The 23762-nt window shown below is 30.3% G+C and overlaps 1 protein-coding gene across 1 annotated transcript in view; it reads right to left on the reverse strand.

The window, feature by feature from the left end:
- The window catches only part of LOC149545714 (LOB domain-containing protein 23-like), a 37744-nt gene extending 27046 nt beyond the window's left edge, over positions 1-10698 (reverse strand). Inside the window, exon 1 of the mRNA XM_089794327.1 lies at positions 10416-10698. Coding sequence (XP_089650453.1) covers positions 10416-10577 — 162 coding nt within the window. The 5' untranslated portion in view covers positions 10578-10698. The remainder of the gene's footprint in view (positions 1-10415) is intronic.
- Positions 10699-23762: the final 13064 nt, after the last annotated feature.

Below are 23762 nucleotides of genomic sequence, written 5' to 3' on the forward strand. Positions count from 1 at the left end.
CTAAATGTTAAGAAAAAATTAGAGATGAAGAGAATATATTAAATAATGTAAAATTATGTTAATCTCTAACCTTAAGCTTCATATTAGTGTTTAATAGTTATTCATTTCCATGGAAGCGGTGGGCAGTCATCACTATGATCAAGCCATCAAGAGAAGGTCAAGCTACAAAGGACTTATTTATTTTTTATTACATGTCAAGTAAGTCAAAGGTTGCCAAGCACCCTAGTTGAGACCAAAAAAGAATATAAGTCAGGTAACATAGTTGAGACTAGGCAAGTAGAAAGTTAGTTATTTTCAAGTGAACAAAATATGTTGAGGAAGTAACAACTGAGTGACAACATGAATGTTAGTTATGCCTGAGCATCAAAACATTCAAGTGTTGAGTAAACCAATACTAATATATGAGTTTCTAATTGCAAAAACACTTATGCAAATCATTTTAGCGTACCTCTACACTACATTTAAAGATCATAGAGACAATTAAAGAGGATATTATGCATATTTTTTAGACGGCAATAATCCCTAAACAAGAGGATTAACCAATCAGAAAACTAGCCTGGAAAATGAAAAAAGGATGAAGTATGGATCATTGACCCTAATCTAGAATTTTCTAGGATTGTCTATTTAAGAAGGGTTCCTACCATAGGATCATAATGAGAGTGTGTATGTGAATAGAAGAAAAGTGAAGGAGAAAACAAGGTAAGTATAGAGAGAGTAAAGGATAGCTCTAAAAGGATTCTAGACAACACAACTAGAGAAGCAAAGGATAGAACAAAGACAAAAGATATGGAGATCAGATTGAAATTTGAAAAGAGGAGATCCATAATAAGATTTTAAAGAAAATAGAAGGATCAACTACTCAATAATTTTTAATAGATTAACTTAGGGAAAATCTCTTAATGGAGTCGTTCTAATAGACCTATTTAAAATCTCTTGATAGACTCCTTACTTTATTGTAAGTGTAAAATCCTTTTATAGGATCAATCTAACAATCTTAAATATTTTTAATAGGGAATACCCCTCAAAGGGTAGATCATCTAATATGATCAAATTGTAAACCTAAAAGGTTAACTTTCATTTTGCAACAATGAATATTTGTGTGTTTCATCTCCACCCTAGTTTCACCTTCATATTTTAATTCAACATTATATATTTATGTTTAATGGTATAAGATCTAAGATATGAAATGTATTAGGTGTGAATTGTAATTTAATAGAGAAGTATTATAGAGTTTAATTCACCCACCCTCTTAGTATCTTGTTTCCCATGAATAATTTGAACAATTTTTATTACAACTTAGTTCTCTTGAAAAAGTTTAACAACTTCAGAGGACTGAATCTTGAAGATGGAGGAATACGAGATGGGAAAAATCATTGAGAAATAGATTATTGCAATCTAGATCATATTGCAACAACTTGGAAGAGTAAAATAAGAGTGGAGGAAATCTTTAGACAAAAGGAAAAAATGGTCTTTCAACATTACGACATACTATGCAAGAATGTTGATATAAAAGAATTTTTTTAAAATGGGGATATTAATGATAGTGATGTAACAATAGAAGATCTAGTGGAGAAGAAAAACAGTTTGAACAAATAACTCAAATAACTCAAGATAAAACAAGAAATTCAATTAGTGAGATTATGTGAAGTGAGTAAACAAAATAAGAAAGAAGAAGAAGATAGAGTCACATTTGAAGAAGATGGTTGATAGAAGATAAATGTCTACCAGACTTAAACATAGATATTCTAAGGTGAAAAATATCACAAATAATTAGCTGGACAATCAAGAGTTGAACATAAAGGACATGGAGATTACAAATCTAAGATTGCAAAGTGGCCAACTAAGAAATCGTCAAGATATGAAAAAGAACTATTGTAAAGGATGAAAAAACCAACTGATGCTATCTAATAATTTGTAGAATTAATGAGCTCACCAAGGTTATCTAGTGATACTGATGGTCTAGAGCATTACAAGAACTCTTCATCTATTGAGGAAGGAGAGTCATTAAATAATGGAGAGAAAATAAATGCAAAATCCAAATACAAACCTACTTGTCATCATTTTGGTAAACTTGGACACAATGTTAACATATGTAGGAGAAAAAATGATATGCAAAACCCTAAACCTATTTTTATTATTAAATATTTTAATTGCAAGAAGAAAGGATATCAAACACATGAATGTAGATCAAAGAAAAGTGATATTCACTATACCTAGACTTGGAGGATTCTATTATAATTATTAGAAATATGGACATAGAGATCATTAATGCAAGTCTATGAAAAAATCTAATTGGACATCTAAAAAGGAAACACATACACCTAAGAAATGAAACTCTCATAATTAGGATTACAACACACAATACAATTATCATTATTGTGGAGAGTATGGGCACATTCAACAAAATTACATAAAGACACATTTTAGAGGTAACTATAATAAATGGTTGAATATAAACCTAGTTTGTTTGAATAATTTTCTTAAGGTCGGACATATTAGTAAGAACTGCAGGACTCGAGTACTAGCACAAAAAAATGGAAATAATAAATGGAAAGTGAAAGTCAAGTTATAGCAAACATGGAAAGAGAAAGTTGAAGTTGGAAGCAATGGAAAAAGTAAATTTGAGATCATGAAATCTATTGGATTAGGTGGTCACACCTCATCTAACTATGGAAAAGAAGGGTATTTAATGGACAATATAATTAACATTGAAATATCATACATACATTCCTAACAAGTAAATGGTTAAAATTCCATATCATGATGAATAAAGATGCATTAGGATAAATATGAGAGAAGGATTGGGCAATGAAATATGTTTTACTACCAAGTGTTGAGTATAAGTAATTTAGTCTATATTGACTGAGAACTTATATTGACCAAGTTGACGTATTGAATGAGTGAATTGGTCTTTATATTATTGAGCAAGGTGATAGTGAACAAGTATTTGAAAAGAGGTGGAATACTACCTAGAGTTTCATGGTTAAAGCCAATGCCTTATGAGGTAAATGTTGATGAATTCATATCAATAGTGATTACACTTTTGTCAGTAGATTTTGATGTGTATGCCAAGCCATTCGACACATATGACACAATAAAGGATCAAATTAATAATAATACAAGTAAGCACAAAAAATATTAAAATAGAATGACTAAAATCAAAGGCCTTGAGGGCAAAGATGATGAAGGGAGAGGATCTAAACATGTAGCTAAAGCCAAGGAATCTAAAGGCATAAAGCTAGTTTAGTCTATATTGACTGAGAACTTATATTGACCAAGTTGATGTAATGAATGAGTGAATTGGTCTTTATATTATTGAGCAAGGTGATAGTGAACAAGTATTTGAAAAGAGGTGCTATACTACCTAGAGTTTCATGGTTAAAGACAATGCCTTATGAGGTAAATGTTGATGAATTCATAGCAATAGTGATTGCACTTTTGTCAGTAGATTTTGATGTGTATGCCAAGCCATTCGACACATATGACACAATAAAGGATCAAATTAATAATAATACAAGTAAGCACAAGAAAGATTAAAAAAGAATGACTAAAATCAAAGGCCTTGAGGGCAAAGATGATGAAGGGAGAGGATCTAAACATGTAGCTAAAGCCAAGGAATCTAAAGGCATAAAGCTAGTTTTTATGAAGCTCAAGGAAACAAAGCACAAGAAAATAATAACTCTTGACCCAAAGGTTAAATAATATCTCAAGAAAGGTGTGTAGAAGGTTGCCACACACCAAGAGCCAAAACAAAAATAGTAATGAGATCTCAAATAGCTCAGCCACTGGCTGGGAAGAAAAAGCAATAAAGCAAAGATGAAATTGCCTAGTTCACTAATGCAACACCTTCCTAAGAGGCCAAAGTGAAAACTAGTTGTAACATAGGAGGAAGAAGATGATGAAGAAATAGAGTCTAATGATCTAAGAAAATTTGAGAACATATCAAGATCACTTCCAATGATTGTGGATAAGGAATGTCAAGAGATAACTGAATTATTAAGTTTGATAGGATTCAAAGACATTATTTTTAATTATTTAAATAAAGAACAAAAAGAGAAGCTTGAAAATGTTATGATAGATATGATGTTACAATTTAAAGCTATACCTATAGAGTTAGGAAAAGGAATTCCTAAAAAATTATATAATAAAGTTGATAATAAGTGGAAGTGGGCATTATCCACTGAAAGGTAAAATAGGAAGACTATGTTAGCATAAACAATGGCAGATTTTTAAGTAAGACACATGTTTATAGCCCTGAAAGATTTTTTAAAGAAATTTATCCCTAAGGAGAGGACTGATAAAATTCTAATGAATAAAACTTATAAAGTTGAGTAAGAGAGCATAAATATAGGGAAGGAAGAATTTGAGTTTCTTATTCTATTGGCTAATTAAGAAGATGAGGAAGGACAAGAAAGAGGTGGAGAAGTTAAGGAAGAAGAAGATGATGCAACATAAGTTGTAGAACTTGTAGAGGAAATCAGGCAATTGGTAGAAGGGTGTGAAAAATAAGATGTTGTCACAATCGAGGATATTCTCATTCATCCCAAGAGGATCAAATTTTTTTGAGTGAACAAGACTTGAAAGATGTTGAATTAGATAAATCTCTACCAAGCATCAATCCTGTATCACTAAAAATAAAGGATTATTGGAAGTGCCAAAATTTAATGTTTTCATGTTACATTATTTACTATTAATAGAAGTGTCGAACAACAAGACAAGGCTATAATTATGTTTTCACAAATTACTTGTATCCCAATGGACCATATAGTTGAGAAGGTTGAAGAAGAGAAAGGAAATGAAATGGTAGAAGAAGAAAAGAAAACCAAAGAACAAGAGGTTGCACAAGCTCTTATACAAATCCCAAGTGCCAAGTTAGCTGAGATACTAATAGTTACACCTAAATAGCAGGTTATGTCTAGTAAATAGGAGCATAAAGAAGTATGTATATCGATTGAAAAGGGTAAACAATTCAAGATATAACAACCTAGTGATACCACCCCTCAATTTTAGATAGTGGCACAATCAAATGAGATGGAAGAAGAGTCAATAAGTCTAGATGAGGTAATCACTTTACCAATGTGCAATTTAAATAATTTGACATTGGAAGAAATGCATGAGTTGAAAACTTTGTTGACCCATAAAAAAATGTAATAAAATTTTAAATAGAGCACAAAAAGAAGCAGGTATTACATAACATAAAATAATTTTTTGTTGATGTGTTTGGAATCACTAATGTTAATAGTTAGCATCCAATTTTAGATCAGTTAGCGTAAATAATTGACAATGCTAGAATAGATAATATTGAGACTAGTGATAAATTGATGCAATGGTCTAAGAGAAAGTTTGAGAACAAAGTTTTGGAGAAAGCCTCTAGGGAACTTGTAAATAGGAAAGTAAGTATTTCTAATCTAGTTAAATAGCATAAGAAAATTTTGAAGACTATTCATTCTTTATATATGAATCTTTGTGATGTTGAGTTCTTCCCATTGGAAAATCAATGATCAATTGATATGATTCATGTAGATATGAAGGCATGTTCACATCTATTGGGCAAGAATGCAAGTTCAAGCACACCTTCATAAATAAGTTGACATTTGGTCAACAAAGGTTAGCCGAGTTACTAGCTAGAGATAGTGGCATGAGGAATAATTTGATTTCTATTTAGTTCATGCTATTACCACATTTGTAGATCATTCAAAATGAATAATATATAGCCCAAAGTTTATTCAAGAGAGATACACATTTTTCAAGTGTTGAGAGATTAATTGATCAAACTTTTGAGCTAGAGATCCATATTCAAGTCATGAAACCCTAAAGAGATAGATGGACTAAAGGACTTGAAGAATTTTTGGCTACTCATAAAAGAGTTTTGGATAAGTACAAGATAACCCTAGCAAACCCCAAGCCATATATGATGAAAATAAGGGACAAATAACTAGAGATAATAACTACATGAGAAATAATAGAAGGGGAAATATAGAATTAAAAAAAAATTAGAGACAACATTATTAGATGGTCCAACATTGATGATTTTAGACATGTATATAATGTGTAGAAGAAAAATTAATTTTTTTTACAGATTGAGTTATTATGTCAAGGGGAACATTATTTTTGGCATGGAATACTAAGTCAGGACAAAGTGTTTTTGCCACTAATGTCAAAGTGGGAGATTGTTGATCTCTAAACATATGTTTCCTATTAGTGTCTACCAATTAGTCATTTCAAAGGTAGTGTTGGAGTGGTCATCACTATGACTGAGCCATGTAGAGAAGGCTAGGCTACAAAAGCACTTGTTTATTTGTCATCACATGCTAAGAAAGTCAAAGGTTGTTGAGCACTCAAGTTGAGACCGAGAAAGCACATAAGTCGAGTAACAAAGTCAAGACCGAGAAAGTAGAAAACACATTATTGCTGAGTGAATAGAATATGTCAAGCAAGTAGAAGTCCAATGGCAACTTGAACATGTTAGTTATGACTGAGCATCAGAATATTCAAGTCCTGAGTAAGGAAATATTAAAATATGAGTTTATAATTACACAAATACTTAAATAAATCATTTAAGCTAAATTATACATTATATTTAAAGATCATAGAGATAATTAAGGAGGATATTACACATTTTGTTAAATGGTATTAATCCCTAGACAAGCATATTAACCAATCAGAAAATCAGAATGGAAAATGGCAAAAGGATAAAATATGGATCTTTAATCCTAATCTAGAACTTTCTAGGATTATCTATTTAAGAAGAGTTCCTATCCTTGGATCATACCAAGGAGTTTGTATATGAATAGAAGTGAAGTGATGGAGCAAACAAGCTAAGCATATAGCAAGAGAAGGTTAACTCTGAAAGGAGTTCATGTAGTGCAACCAGAGTAGTGAAGGACAAAACAAAGACATCAAATAAGGAGATCAAATTGAAATTTGAAGAGTGGAGATCTGTAATAAGCTTTCAGAGAAAACCCAAGGGCTAGCTACTAAATTAGTTTTAATGGATTGAGTCTTGGCAAATCTCTTTAAAAAGTGGTTCTAAAAAACTTATTTCAAATCTCTTAAGAGAGTCCTTACTTTGTTTTCAGTATAAAAACCTTTAATGGGTAAGACTTATTAGTCTTAAATACTTTTAACAAAGAATACCCCTCATAGGGTAGATCATCTGATATGGTCAAATTGTAACTCTAACAAGTTAAATTTTGTGTTGCAATTGTGAAGATTTATGGGTTTCAACCCCACCCTAGTTTTACCTTCAAATTGAAAAAATGATAGGCAACCAAAATCAATATCTTATGTGTTGATGATTTTCATAGATGTCATGCTTAGATAGATATCATTTCACCATTTCATGTTTATATTTTTTGGTATAAGATCTAAGATATGAGATGTATATAGTGTGAATTATATTATCAAAGAAATGTATTGTAAATGCTAATTCACTCCTCCCCCGTCACAATGCTTGTTTCCCATTAAGATTTTCAACAAATTTATCATAAAAAAATACAAGAATAAATACATCAAGCTTCACTTATTCGCCAATGTAGAAACTTAGAAGGATGTAGGTTATGTTGAGAATATTGATGTTGTTTACTTATTTCTATGAAAGATTATATTCAATCTTTCATTAGGTACAAAATGAATTAAGTTTTAACTCTATAAAAGTATAAAAATAAATCCCTCAAGCTACTAAAAGTCTACAAATAAATATATCTAGCACTTAGGTGAAGCCACTATGTAATAGTTCTATTTTAATAATATTATATTTGATGTCATAAACCTTTCTTATTACATTGGTACTTTATTTTTGGATCGATAAGAAGCCAAAGCAAAGGTTAATAATTAAATTTAATTGTGATAAATTATTTTGATTATTAATAAAGCTTGATAGATTCGAACTCAAGACCTCTCAATTAAGGGGCTCATAATTTACTGTTGTGTTGTAGCCTCTTGCATTATGACATTGTACAGAATTGGGCAAAATTGGTAAGAAATTAAAAGAGGTTAGCCGATTCTCTACTAGACTGGTCTAGAGGAGGTGTAAATCAAGTCTAATTCAAAAGAAAGTTAGGAGACATGTAAAAGATTAGGAAAAGATAGAAATCCTGAGAATACATTACTTTGAGGATGAAGAGATGGACACTGATAAGTTACCCGAGGATAGAGGATGCCCCTTATGAAAAATACATTTCCCATGTTTTGGCTAGTTTTAATCCTGACGTGATTGATTCGACTATGAAAAAGGAGGCCATAAGCTCCAAGAAGAACTACCCCATGATTGCCGCTTCAGCCCTTAGGAATTCTTAGAAGGACTCCCTTGGCCGCCATTTATTCCGAGTTGTCCCCTCCATTCACTCCCAACTCCTATCAATCCTACTACCCCCGCCCCCACCCCCCATCGATGATCCCCGCCGCTCACTTCCTCCTCTTTCGTGGGAAACCACTGTATATGCAAGTGGAAACATAGATAGAACCTATAGGTGGAGACAGAGAAACTAAAGAGCAATATGTCAGAAGTAGACATTCAGTTGAACATGCTGATGGATTCCGTAGTCAAAGTGATGCATGTAATGGTGATCACCCATCAGATGTTACAGCAGGTGAAGGTCGAGGGTAAAGCCATGCATGTAATGGTGACCACCCATCAGATGTCACAGTAGGTGAAGGTCGAGGTTAAAGCCAGGGTGAAGGATGAAAATTTCTAGATGTTCTACAGGTTCCTCATCAATGATTGGCTAGATGTGCTTAGTTTATTTTGGCTAGATGGCTAGATGTATATGAGGGTTCGGCCTCATTTTTGGTTGTTAGTTTATTTTGTGCTTATGTTCAATCCTGCATCGCTAGAACTTTGACTATGAAAACTTTTATTAATGTGGCCATCTATAGTGCTAGCTTAGTTTGTTATAGTTTGATTACTATCTGCTATAAGTGGTTAGGTAGTTTGTTACTGAAGTCTCGTGCTAGTATTTTCTTAATTTTATACATGGGTGGCTAGGGTTTGTGGGGTGCTCTTCAGGAAAGCCTGAATTAATTCCTATCGTGAAAGATCCCACTTTTTTACTTCACAACAAAAAATCTCATGCGACCACCCTTCAAATGTTACAACAGAGGAAGGTAGAGGGTAAAACAGGGGCAGAGGATAAAAATTTCTGGAAGCTCTCCAGCATTTTGTGTTAGTTTTTTAATTTTATTCATGGGTGACACGTGTGTGTGGGCTGCTCTTGAACTAATGGTGATTTTTACACTTTGTTAACTCTGAAAACCAGTTCCACAATTTTCACTACTTTTAATTTCGATAATATGTTTTCATATTTAAGGTTGTATATTTTTTTGAAGCTTATGATCTATGTTTTCACAAGTTCTCCATCAGTAAACTATAAACTATATCTGTACAATATATTATTTCCAACATTAATTAAAAATAAAAATAAAACTCCATTACAGATCCTCAAAATCCTAGGCTTGCTAGAGTTATTAAGGTCGTCCATTCACTCGAATGGACTTACTCCCACTTTTTCATCGTTTATATAAATTAGGTTTACAGGTTCATTACTCGTGATTATGCTTATATTGGCAGCTCGTTTTCAAGCGTTCTGCCGAAGTTTGATTTAATTCCAATTTTAGCAAAGCCTGATTTCCATTCAATTTAGTTAAATTGTCCGTCATAAGGCGTGGGCATTCCAGAGCATCAATTTAGCAGTGGAAATGAAGCCATTGGTTCACTGGAATGAATGTTCCCTTGTTGTGAAGGAGATATATAATGAAGTCTTCCATTCAGTCGAAACTAAAATCTGAAACAAGTCTTCCCCTGATGACATTCAGAGGAATTCTCGTGTGAAATAAAAAACTGAATCAATTTATATAAGCGTCATGTAAATTCGTTTGTATATGATACTTTTGGAAGCAATCAGTAACAGAAGTCCAGAACTGAACGAACCAATTAAATTAGACATTATGAAACCATTATATCTGTGTCAGTAATTATCATACCAAGCAGAAATGGTTATATGCTTTAAGCGGGTACCACTAGTACGTAACTACTAATTAATGTCCAGTACTATGAGAATCAAACTGGATCGTTCTTTGATCAGAATTAATCATTAGAACATATACTTCATATTGCAAGAATAAAAATAAGGCAAATATTTAGATGATATGAAAACAAGCCAACAGATAAAATCAAAACCAAATCCAGCTACAAAATAATTCAACAGCGGCTACTAAATAAATGAACTAAGGATGCTATGTCAGAGCAATTATTGTGCATTTAACAAATTTTGTGAATCCTAGGTTTCGTACCATGTGCATCATCAAATAAATTTAAGAAAAGCGATAATGCTGTTCAAAACTAGATATATATGTCGTATAGCTACTTTAAAAGCTGTTTAAGAATAATGGAAAAAGAGAACATGGTTAGAAAGTACTTGAATTAACTTGATGATATTTCTGGTTCCATACACTCTGTGAAGAATGCCGAATTTGAGAGGATCATCGGGAGGAAAATGTGGAGCCAAAAGACAGTCTTCTGAGCATCTCTTGCGTTGAGCTCTACACGCCCCGCACGATACCACCATTCTTCTTGCCATGTCTGGTTGTAGTGAAACCCTAATCTGACAATTTTATAATACAGGCTAGAAATCCTTGTGGAGAAAAATGATGTGAGCCAATTTGACAAAGTGTGTGTTTGATTGAACAAGGGTTATTCAAAATATCTCAAAACTTGTGCGCCGAAAAATACTGTGCGACTTGTAAGATCCTTCTTTATCAGTTCACAACAAGAAATAATGTGTTGCTACTTTTTCTTGAAAACGTGTGCAACTATGAAACTTGAAAGCAAGCAAATTCGAGATTTTTTCTTAGGAAACATGTGAAAATATCGAAGGAATTTCAGTGGAAGGCGGCGATCGATTCCGTATTTGAGAAAACAAAATTCCGCCTGACATTGGAGTCTACATCATCATTATTAGATCCACACTTTTTCTACTTGTTTTGAGTCAAAAGTATTTAAGGATGTGTACCTAATCAGACCATATTTATTGTTTTATATTGTGCGTTTACTGTTTGTATGGACAGTTTCTTAGTTGAATACGCTGTTATTATTATTATTAGACTATGAATACGGCTGGTTTATTCAAGTCCTAATGAGCATTCAAGTAGTAATGTTTCCTTTTGACATAAGATTCAAGGAATGACTTTAACAATTGTCCAAAGTGCTTCGAAATATGAATATTTGGTCTATAGAGTAGGCATAATCTCATAGTTAATTAGATTTGATTCTTTAAGATTATCCACTGCTATTTCAAAGTCGATTGTTCGTAAACATTTATAATATAATTTTATGTTTTCATTAATAAATACATGTTATTTATTAATGTGGAAAGACTTTTTATAATGGAGAAAGAGTGGACGTTAATGTCAACTTTCTCTTTTTCTAAGGTTAAATTTGACATTTATTTAGATCTATTTATTTGAGATATCTATACAAGTTTGTATAGTGTTCTAGTGATATTAGTTGATATATGTTTCATAGATTAGGTACTATATTAATTAGAGGCGGTTTCATACTAGTATGAATTGAATAAAATGTTATAAGTATTAAAATATTAACTGACCGATGAAAATTATAGTTGTCATGTCTTATAATAGTCCTAAATTTTGATTTATATTATACATAAATATTTGTTGAGAATTAATATATAGAATTATATGTTTTCCAAAGGTCTTTAAATTGATTAGTTGTCATAGACTTTGATATTAAAATATTCTTTAGTGTTATTGAAGTTGAATTTTTTTTCATGATATAAATTATTTAATTGAAAATATTGTAATTTGTTAAAAAAATCAATTATTATAATAACCTTGTGAAATGATGAAGAATTCACTATAATAAGTTTTGAAAGAAATAAAACTGAAAAAATTATCTATTAAGCTTTCATTTGTGTTTACTTTTACTTGAAGTTATCCATAAATTCTCCCTTCAAGTATACTACATTTACAAAAATATTTTAACTATTTCTTGATAGCAAACTTTATTAGCTTGAACCTATAAATTTTTAGTTGTAATTAGTTTTTCAAATGTTTAGGTTTTGTAGGGTTCCTATTAACAATGTCCAATGTGCTTCTAAATATGAATTTGTTCTATATAGTACACTTAATCTTATACTTTTAAATATAATTTTAAATTTTAATTGATAAATACGTGTTATTTATTTGTATAGTGTTCAAATGATACAAGTTGATATATTTTTGATAGATTAGGTACCACGTAATAATTAGAGGTGGGTTTATACTAGTGTAAGTTGAACAAAAAGCTAGAAGTATAAAAATATTAACTGACTAATGAAAGTTATAGTTAGGCCTTTTAATAGTCTTAATTTTGACTTATATTAAGCATAAATATTTGTTGAATATTAATAAATAAATTATATATTTTTAAAAAGTCTTTGAAACTTGATTATTTGTTATAGAGTTTGATATTAAATATTCTTTAATATATATTAAGTGAAGATGAAGTGATTGATTTACAAAATCATGTATATATCATTAATAAATTTATTATATTAAAATTTAGTGATTTGTTAAAAAAATCAACTATTATAAATACCACACAAAATGATTGAAAATTCATTATACTAAGTTTTGAAAGCAATAGGGATGAAAAATATATCTACTAAGGTTTATTTAACTTGACTTTGTTCTTACATTCTTCCTTCAAGAATCCTACAATTACTAATTTTTTTAAAACTATTTCTCTATACGACCTTTGATTAGCTTCAAGCTAGAAATTTCTAGATGTTGATAGTTTTTCAATTGTTAATAATAGTTCCTCTAAGAAATACATAAAATAATATTGTTATCAGATTGACCTTACAAGCTATCAATTTTAAAGCTCATATAATCCATCATGGATTTGTATGCCACATGTCAATGGCTTAAGTAGCATTGTCTTGTTCATTACATTGTTGGAAGATCCCTCATTGAATGTATTCTATGGGATATATTTTCTAACCCCTAAATCAATCTAGCATGATGGTATTAGAAACCTCATTTTCTAACCCCTAAATCAATCTAGCATGACTTTATTAGAAACCTCACCAATAGGGTTTTTGTTTCACTTTTTAAAAGTTACTCATGTTCGTGTCATTTCTTAACCAAACATTTTGTTTTTTTACTCTATGTCTTTTTCTTTTCTTGCATAGAGCCAAATATCATCTATCTTAGATAATAAGAAAATTTCTGTCAATATATTGTTGTAGCTTCTAAGCCTCTCTTTATTTTTTAATTTTATTTTTCTAAGTATTACATTTTCCATGAAGAAGGATATATGTATTTAGTTAGACAATTTTACCAAGATGGGCCCTAGGAGTTGTACACGTGTTATTTGACCACTCTTGAGATCTTCAACATTCAAATGATATTCAACTTAGTTTTGTTCACCACATAATGTTTGTAAGTTATGTATTTTTTCAAATGATTATTTCTAGTGCCAACATTTAGGGAACATGATCAATGGTGTTTAGTTGGCTTTCTTTATAAAATTTTTTCTCCTTTTGGACCCCTTGAAGCTCCAAAAATATATGATAAATGGACTATAGCAACTTAAGATGGTGCAAGAGCCAATGATGATATTGGTAAGAAAAAATAAGGATCTTGCAATTATGGAACAAAAACCATCTATTTCAAACCCTTGTGCCTAGGGAGAAGACACTCCTTTCATAACCCATGAGGTCCACTCTTGAAAAGATATCAAATGAATAGCTCAATTAGGGTTACTTATTTTTTCTAAATCATCTAGTTTTCTCTCTCTTGTAGGCTAATAGGGAGCATAGAATAGAAAGGTTGTTTTAAAGAAAGATGTAATGAAATTTTATCATTTCAAATAGGTTTAGAATTCTTCCAAAATTATGAGGATTCTATTACAAGAGTTTCATGCATTAAATTTTTTCACCTGAAATGTTTAAGGTCTAAAAAGTTTTTCAACAATGATTTAGTTTGATATGGCTTGATTCAAATTATTTTTTGTTATATGTCTTTAAAAAGTTAAATTTACTTACTAATTTTTTTTGCAATATACATTGTTGATTAAAAATATTTCCTTTCACTAACATCCAATCACAAGGCTCGATGTTGATATGTTTACAACTTTCTTTTTCTATAGTAGAATTTTTTATTTTTTCAAATGATAGTTCTAATCAACCTCAACTATTGTTCATCAATATTAAGCATCATTCATTTTGTATTAATAATGACTATTATTGCAATTATGATATTACTTCTCTATGGCAGTGGACTAAAGATTCTCTACCCAACACTTTTCACTATAAATTATTTGAATATACTCAAGGTAGAATATGATAAAGTAGGAAATTTCCTTTTACGTTAGACATCTAGTGAGTGATATACATTTCTTTTCATGCATAATAAATTGCACCTTTATGACCCCCATTTACCCAATTATTATTTCAAAACTAATTTATGATTAGTATGAGTGTTTCTTATTCAAAACAATTCATTAATATGTTTTACTTTTTTTAATAGTATAGTAATAATATTAGTTTATGATTTTTTTGATATAATACTTATGACATATTAATAGATGATGATTGACATTAGTTTCATGTTTTTAATTCATCAATGAAAATTGCAGTTGTTGGGCTTATATTGTTCTTAAAATTAATCTACATAAATTATAAATATTTTTTTAATATCTATAAAAAAAAATTATATTTTCTACCAAGGCTTTGATAATTGATTTTTTCTTGGAATTTGATACTAGAACACATCTAGTGGTACTTAAATTGAGTTAATTTTCAATAATAAGCATTTGTTAATTCACTTGCACACAATTAGAATTAATTTACAACAAGGAAACTCACTCCATAATGTGTGAGTAATACTATAAAAACTATAAATCATATTTCATAGTTAGATCATAATATAATGGTTTGACTCTAGTATTTTTAAAATATTATCAACAATATGTATAATTTTTTAATAATGTTCAATTAGATTTTACACCAAATGAATATTATTATTTCAAGTTTCAATATTTAGTATGATCATTGTGACATATGATAAATGTAGAAATTTCCTTTTGATTATTATTTAACAGATTAAATATATCATATTAATACTATTTATTTAATATATATAAACAAAATGATATGTCTCTAAAGACCCTTTAGTAATTGACTGGTTATCTTCGATTTTTGATACTAAAAACTCATAGTGTTGTTAAGAAATTTTTTTTTTTCTTTTGGATTGGTAAGACATCGAAGTCAAGATTAATTCTTTATGTATTATTATTAATTATTATTTTATTATGTATGGGTAGATTCAAACCCAAGACCTCTTCGATAATATGTACTGTTGTGTTGTAGGCTCTTACCTATTAAAAATTATTATTTCATTAATAATAAAGATTTGTTGATTATTAGGCAAGAGCCTACAACACAATGGTAAATTGTGAGCCTCTTACCCAACAGGTCTTGGGTTTGACTCTACAAAAGCTTAATATGAATAATAATTGATCATGGCACATAACAATAATAAATATTGGCTTTGGCCTCTTATTGATAAAAAAAAGACAAGATTTGTTGATTATTGAATACTAAGTAATTAGTTTATAGATTTTATTTGTAGATCATAATGATTTTATGATGTTAGAATATATTAATTAGTTTAAATGAAACAAATAATCATCACTATAATTAATTTATATTATGATTGAAAATATAGGATTGAATAATTTAAATGTAATATGGATGTCAAATTTTTTTGGTTTTCTTTTTCTCTTACTTGAATTTATACTAAAATTATTCTTTGAATCATACTTCATTTACATAAATAATTTAATTATTTCTTTAGATGGCCTTGATTAGCTTCAACTTGTAATATTTTTTTGGTTGGTAGTTTCACAACTATTAATAACAATTTCTCTAAGAAATCATTTATAAAATATTATTTCAAATTTCTTCATAGTTTATATAGTCTAACAATCATATAGAAATACAGTTTTATCTATGTTGGATATGGATCTTATGTATCAATGGCTACAACAACTATTTTTACTTAGAAATTTGTTGAAAGGTCACCAATTGATTTCTTTTAAAGGGATTGGAGGTCACCATAAAAAATTAACCTCTTAGGTCACCAAAAAAGATTAACTTCCTAATCGAGTCTAACTTGATAGTGTTCTAAACCTCCCAAAGTGTTTGTTTGTTTGTTTGTTTTTTAAAGATAGTTATGTTCATGTAATTTCTTAGTATGATCATTTCTATGGTTTTTGATATCTTTTAGTATTGTATCCATGGACTCAAGAATTATATATCTTTGATGATAATAATATTTGTGCTTTTTTTTTTTTCTCTGTTTTCCTATTTTCTCATTGAATTTATGACATTTATTTTCCCCAATATTGTCTTTTCCTAAAACAATATTATTTGTATTGAGCTGGAATATTTTTATCAAGTTTGATATTAGAAGTTGGACACATGTGGGTTTTAACTGTTCTTGTGATTGGAACCATTCAATTGATATTCAACATAGTGTTTTTCCAAGTAGTTTTAAATAAGAAATCACATTATCATATCTAGTGCTAGCTAGTTAAACATAAAATCATTGATTATAAGTTGATGACACCAATGAATCCAATTCCTCCATTGTTTTAAAAAAAAATTAATACCTTTTCAAGCTCTCAAAATATATGACAAATAAGTAAGATATAGTAATATTTCTATTCATTCATATTTTTCCTTTAAATGCTTGAGGTGTAAATAATATCTCCAAGAATATTTTTTTACATTTATAATTTAAAATTACTCTTGGATTATGTTCTATGTGTTTGGGTAGTTTAAATTGATATCTTAATATTTTATGCAATATTAAATATTGATTATAAATGTTTTGTTTTATTTACATCAAATCACAAGATTAATGTAGAGATGTTTCCTACTTTCTTATTCTATAGTGGAAATATTTTTGGGTTGATCATGGGTCTAATCAATATCACCATATTTTCTATATCCCCATTAATATTGATTAGCATTCATTTTTCATGAACAATATTTCTTCTTCTAATGGTTATATTCATTAAACTATTCTATCATTGTGGATTAAATATTTTCTACCCAACCAACTTTGGTTATATGGATTTATTTAAATATGATTAAGGTGTGATATGATAAAGGTTGAAATTTCCTTTTTGATTAGCATCTAATGAATTGGAGTAAATTCTCTATATGCATAAAAAATAAGTTGTTTAAGATGGTACTTTATATGATGACTAATTTAAAAAAGTTACATGGAAAGTAATATCTAGGAAGAAAACAAAATTATACCATTTTGTAATGTAACATTGTGAGATAAATTCTCCATCAAATTTAGAAATGATCGAGAGGACCCAATATGCATTTTTGAATCCTATTTTTTAATGATATAGTCGATGGATGGATCACCAAACCATACTATACCATATCCAATAGGTGTCAAATAGTGAGAATTCTCCAACTTTCTATATTATATTGATTTATTTGTAGGATTTTATTTTCCAATGCAAATTGAATTTTCATTGCATTTATAATTGATTGAAGAGCATCCTGGGTGTCAGAGAAATCTTCCATCACCCACAAATATTTCCTTTTTTTTTTTTTTTTTGGAATAAGGGTTATCTCAATCCAGAGTTGTTGTTTCTAGAGATGTGTTTCTTGGAATTATTAACCTGCTAGTTGATGACCAGTGGTATATCATGGAGTTATTATGTATTTTTGTTGTATAGTTTTAGTATAAAAACTTCAAGATCAATGTCGAAGGCCTTAGAGACCCTAGATGGAGTTTAAAATGGGGTCAACTAGAGCTTGTGCTAGTTTGGCTCTATAAATCAAAAGCTGAGGATTGCAAAAAGTGGATAGAATAGCCAATTAAAGCAATAGTTCAAAAGTTATGGCCTTCATAATTTAGGTTGGGAAAAATTTCTAAAATAAATGTCAAAGGTGTATCACATGAAATCTATATGTAATTATAGAGTTAGTTAGTCTCAAGGGTTAGGGTTCTGGTTTGATGTCTAAAATCTTCTCGAGTAGTATAAAAATACCTATATAAGGAATGCTCATACATTATCTAGGACAACTCTAGGTGATAGTTTGTAGGTATATGTTGCAAATTATTTTAATGAAGACTCCCATGTGCGTTTTCATATTGTATTTCAAAATTCTATAATTACATTTTTGCATTGATAATAACAAGCCCATTTTTTGTTCTCACAAATTGTTGTTATTTCTTTGTTTTTGTTATTTGTTTGTGGTGTTAAGGGAACCACCCTTCATAAAGTGGTGTTAGAATAGGTGTTACTAATTGTGTAAATAGATCACTAACTTTGAGGTAGTTGCATCAAGACCATGATTAGGGCTGAAAATATAGATAGATTACCAATTGTGAGATAGTTTGCATTAGGGTTTCACCGAAAGTGCAAAATTTCTCCACAAAGAGAGTATGGTGGAAGACCCATAGGTTTTACACCTGAGGATTTTAGATCCCTCTCGAGATAGATGCAAGTATTGGAATAACAAATTTGTGGATGAATAAATCTTTTCATGAAAGATGACAGTAAGCATGAGGATGAGGAAGAAGAAAATGTTTATGTAGAGGTAGTTAGATACCTAGAAGAAGAAAGACATTTAATTGCCATCTCCATGATTGGAAACAAACCTAAGTTTGAGGTTCCCACATTTTTAGTGAATCTAAACCTATAAAACCTAATCAATTGGATCAAAAAATTAGAGGAACTGTTTGAGTATGAAGATATTGAGGATCGTAATAGACTTAAATTTCTAAAGGAAAAACTAAAGGGTCACACAAAAATCCTAGGGCAGGAGATTCATTTGGAGTCTGATCAAAGAGGGAAGGAAAAAATCACCAAATGGAATCAAATGATAGATAAATTGAAGTGGTAATTCATTCTTTTGAATTGTGAATTTCATTTGCTAAATCAAATGCAAGGGCTAAAGCAAGTGGGAATACTTTTTAGGATCATATTGAGGAGTTCTTCCGTGTCTTAATCAAGATCAAGCATGCAAGAGTTGATAAGGAGAAACTTTCTCATTATCTTAATGGGTTGAGGCCAATCATTCAAGAGCTGAGTCTAGTTGGAATGAAAAGTATTGAAGAGGAATACCCATATTCCATAAGAATTAAAGAAAATATGAATATGAAATTTGATTAGAAGAATAGTGGAAGGGGTCATGGTGGATGATATTATGGAGTCTAAAATTATGATCAAAAGGAAAAGGATGAGGCAACCAATAGTTCTTGAAACTAGAGGGCAAGCATCTAGAAGAGAAGGTTTTCATGGAAAATGTTTTCACTCTAGAGAAAAAGGGCATAGAGCATTTAAATGTCCACAACACCAAACAAAGATCAATAAAAGAACTGAGGGTCATGCCAAGTTGCACATGTTGATGATATGTCAAATCATCCCATTATGAAGATTGTGAAAAAGGAGAAACCCTAGTTAATCAAAGAGTCTCATTGAGTGGCAAGAATGAACTTGATCAAGGAGGAGTTTGGTTTTCACAAGGTGTAAATGTGAAGATAAGTATTGTAATATGATAATTGATAGTGGAAGAAATGACAATATGGAGTCAAAAAATATGGTCAGAAAGTTAAATCTCAAGAGGTAGAAACACCTACATCCATACCATGTTAGCTAGGTGCAGGATGACCATAAGGTCATGGTCAATAAGAAATGCCCAATAAATTTCAAGATTGGAAGCAACTAGGATGAGATACTTTTTGATATCATACCTATGGACATATGTCATATCTTTCTAAATAGGTCATTTTAGTTTGACAAGCATGATGTACATGATAAGCAAGTAGATAGCTATATTCTAACAAAGGATGGTGTGAAACATAAGTTGAAGCAATTGAAGAAGAAAGAAGAAAATGTATGCAATTCTTCTATAATATGTTTTGTTGATGGAGAGGAGTTTCTCAAAGGTATAAACTATGAGAATATGTATTATTTTTGTAATCCCAAAAGATGGTTAAGAAGTAAAGGAGGTACCTATAGAAGTTGTAGATTTGTTGGGAGAGCTTCTTGATATTATGTCAGATGATGTATCTCATGAATTACTCTCGATGAGAAATATCATTCACTAAATGGACTTATCCCAAGATCCAATTTTCCAAATAAGGAAATGCACAAAATAATACCAATAGAATTTGAAGAGTTGAATAAAAAAGTGCATTTTTTTTGTAGACAAGGTCAGTTCAAGAAAGTCTAAGTCCATATGATATACTAGCAATATTATCACTAAAGAAGAATGGACACTGGAGCATGTGAAAAAATAAATGGGCTTTCAAAAAGATCACAATTAAGTACATATTTCCATTGCATAGGATAAATGATATTACTAACTATTTGAGTGGAGATGTATTCTTCACAAAGATAGATCTAAAGAGTGGGTAACACCAAATGTGTATTACAGAAGTAGATGAGTGGAAGATAGCCTTCAATACAAGGAAAGGATTGTATGAATGAATAGTCATGCCTTTTGGGCTAACCAATATGCTGAGCACTTTGAGAAAGCTTATGAATGAGTTACTAAATGAGTTTTTGGGTAAGTTTATCATTGTTTACCTAGATGATATGTTGATACTTGATAAGTTGATGGAGGAAAAATTGCTTATAAATTTTAAGAAGTACAATTTGTTGAAGAAGGAATGGTTGTACTTGGGAGTCATAGTATCAATAGGAGGTCTAGAAGTGGACCCTAATAAAGTGAAGGATATCATTGAATGGTCTACTCTAAGGAGTGCAATTGAGGTAATATCATTTAATGGACTAGCTAGTTTTTACAAAAAGTTTATCAGAGGTTTTAGGAGTATTTACGGATCCTTGAATGAAATAATAAGAGTGGAAAAGAAATAAATTAAGTGAACTACAGGAGTAGATAAGAGTTCATTCTATTGAAATAAAAGGTTACAAAGAAACCTATTTTAGTACTCTTAGATTTTAGCAAGGTGATTCAAGTAGACAGTGGTGCTAGTGGTACTATAATAGGGGCTAGTTTGAGACAAGAAGGTAGACCTATTGCTTATTTTAGTAAGAATTTGAATGCTTCCAATAGAAAATATTTCATTTATGATTAGGAATCTTATGTTACACATCAGGTATTGACGAAGTCAAGACATGGATTTTATGCTATACTTTAGATGTTGAAGTGGACACACTATATTCTTCCTAAGGAATTTTTTTTCTATATTGATCATCAATCTTTGTAATTTTTCAATAGCCAATTCAAAATTGAAACAAAGGAATTTTAAATGTGTTGATTTTTGTAGTGTTATACATTTGTTTTGAAACACATGATCTAGAAGTCTAACAAAATTGCAGATGCTCTTAGCATATGACAACTTTAGCTAACATAAATGTGAACTGAGATGGTTAGGTTAAAGGAACTTAAGAATTTTTATCTAGAGGAACCTAATTTTGGAAAATCTTGGAAGGCTTGTATAGAACCTATTACACTTGACATGACAAAGTATTTGAATTTTATAATCCATGATCGTATACTATTAAAAGGAAGTTGGTTGTGCATTACCAAAAATTATATAAGAGAGAATCTCATCAAGCAGAAGCATAGCAGATAGTTGGATGGACAATTTAGTAGAGATAAGACTATTGCTTTGGTTGTTGAGAATTACTCCTTGCTATAGTTGCAGCAAGATGTGAAGAAGTTGTTGGAAACTTATAATTGGAACATTTTTTGTTTTTTCTTTGATGTAAAATATTCAAATAAGACATATTGATATCTAATCTAAATTTCATATGTATTTGACTGAGGGTAAGACCATGGTAATGGGTACCAACTTTTTGCCAAGTTTGACACTAAAATAGATATTTTTAACAAAAACTTGATTTTCAAATGCATATTGCTACAAAACCATAAAGATTTTGATGATGATGTAAACTAGTGATTTTTAGAATTTTCTATCTAGTTGCTAAAAGTAATTTTAATTTAAAAAAAAATTCTATTGAATTCCATTTTCCCATCCCCTTTGAGAAGTGGTTTATATGAAAATTAACATTTTCAAAGCTTGACTTGTTGATTGATTAAGATCATTTTTTAAAAATGATAATGACAAAAAATTTTCAAGGATAGAATAGTAACATCAATATCTAGAAATTTTAGTCAGTTTCATTAAATCTCATTAAAAAAAAAAGATGTTATTTAGTGGCAAAGTGACGCTAATGACAACTTAGACAACACTTGTATTTTATCAATATAATTTAAGTCGTATTTATTCAAATGAATTTTTTGTTGGTTTTATAGAAAGGTAACACACATATCTTTGATGGAAATATTTTTGAAAATTTTTATTTTCTCATTATGTATTTTTTTTGAAGCTTGAAATCTAGATTTGTGAAGTGGCTAGACAACCTATATTTAATAAAGGTAAAAATTAAACATCATGATTAACATAATATATAATAAAAATATAGTCAATGGAAATATTATTCAAAGTACAAAAAAATTATATATTTAGTTTAAAAATATGGATTTATTTAGCCCTCAAAAGGGAAAAATTTGATATAAATTTGAGTAAATTTGTAAAATTTCCAATTTTAGGACCTTCAAATGAAGGGGCTTCATTTGAAGTCCCCTAACAGCTTATTTGGGTGGCTCCGACTGGGTTTGAACGAAGCCCCCTAGCCCACTTTTTGGTCACTTGGTGGCCTTAGGGGGGTTTGAACGAAGCCTCTTAGCCCACTTTTTGGCCACCTATTAGCCCCAAGTGGTTTAAAAAAATCCCCCTACCCCACATTTTAGCCACCAACTAGCCTTAGGGGCTTTGCTTGAAACCATTGTGGCAGTTGGCACAAGGGACTTCAAACGAAGCCCCTAGGGCCACAACTTCAAATGAAGCCCTAGGGGGGCTTCATTCAAAGAATAAATTTCATTCAAAGCCCCTTAAAGATGATTTTCCCACTTTTCATCTAATTTCATTGTGATGAAAAGTGGAAACCATTATTGTGGCCTTACCCTTGATGATGGGGATTTGATAAATTTCTCATAAAAGTACCTAGAAGAAAGGTTGAGTTATGAAAAGGAAGCTACAATGGATATTTTATTAGTTATACTTTGATAAGAAAAAATGATTATTTATATTAGAAAAGTAAAGATTATCCTAGTAGTAGAGTTAAAAGTTAAGGGATGCTAAGTAATGCTAGTGTTAATTGAGCCATAGTAAGTGCTGGAAAAATCTAGTGTTGATAGACCATTAGTATCGACTGAGAAAGATAGTTAATGTCATGCCAGAAGTTTTACAGTAATCAAGTGACTAAGTGATGACTAAGGGTCAAAACTTAGTGATTTTTGAGTAACAACATTGTAAATAAATTTGAAGAAATCATGAATTCTAGCCACTCTATTGATTTCTTGATAGATGCAAACCATGTTGAATATTATATTGATGAGTTGGATCATTGAATTCAAGGTGAGGATTAGGTATGATATGTATGATCTAATTTGATGGATGAGAAGATTATAGAAAAGAAGGAAGATGAACACATACAATGAACCTAATAAACCATATTGTAAACCCTAAGATCTATAGTGATCATGGAAAATGTGAAAGAAATAATTACATATTTAAAGAGGTATAGATTCAAACTTGAAAGGTGCATGGAGGTGAACAAAAAAAGGTAGATCAGAGACACACAAGTGTGTGAATGAATAGAAGAAAAAGGAGATTGCTTGTATGGATGC

The sequence above is a fragment of the Cupressus sempervirens genome, chromosome 7, assembly GCF_028749045.1.
Source record: "Cupressus sempervirens isolate cs-2001-9-10 chromosome 7, ASM2874904v1, whole genome shotgun sequence".
Lineage (NCBI taxonomy): Eukaryota > Viridiplantae > Streptophyta > Pinopsida > Cupressales > Cupressaceae > Cupressus > Cupressus sempervirens.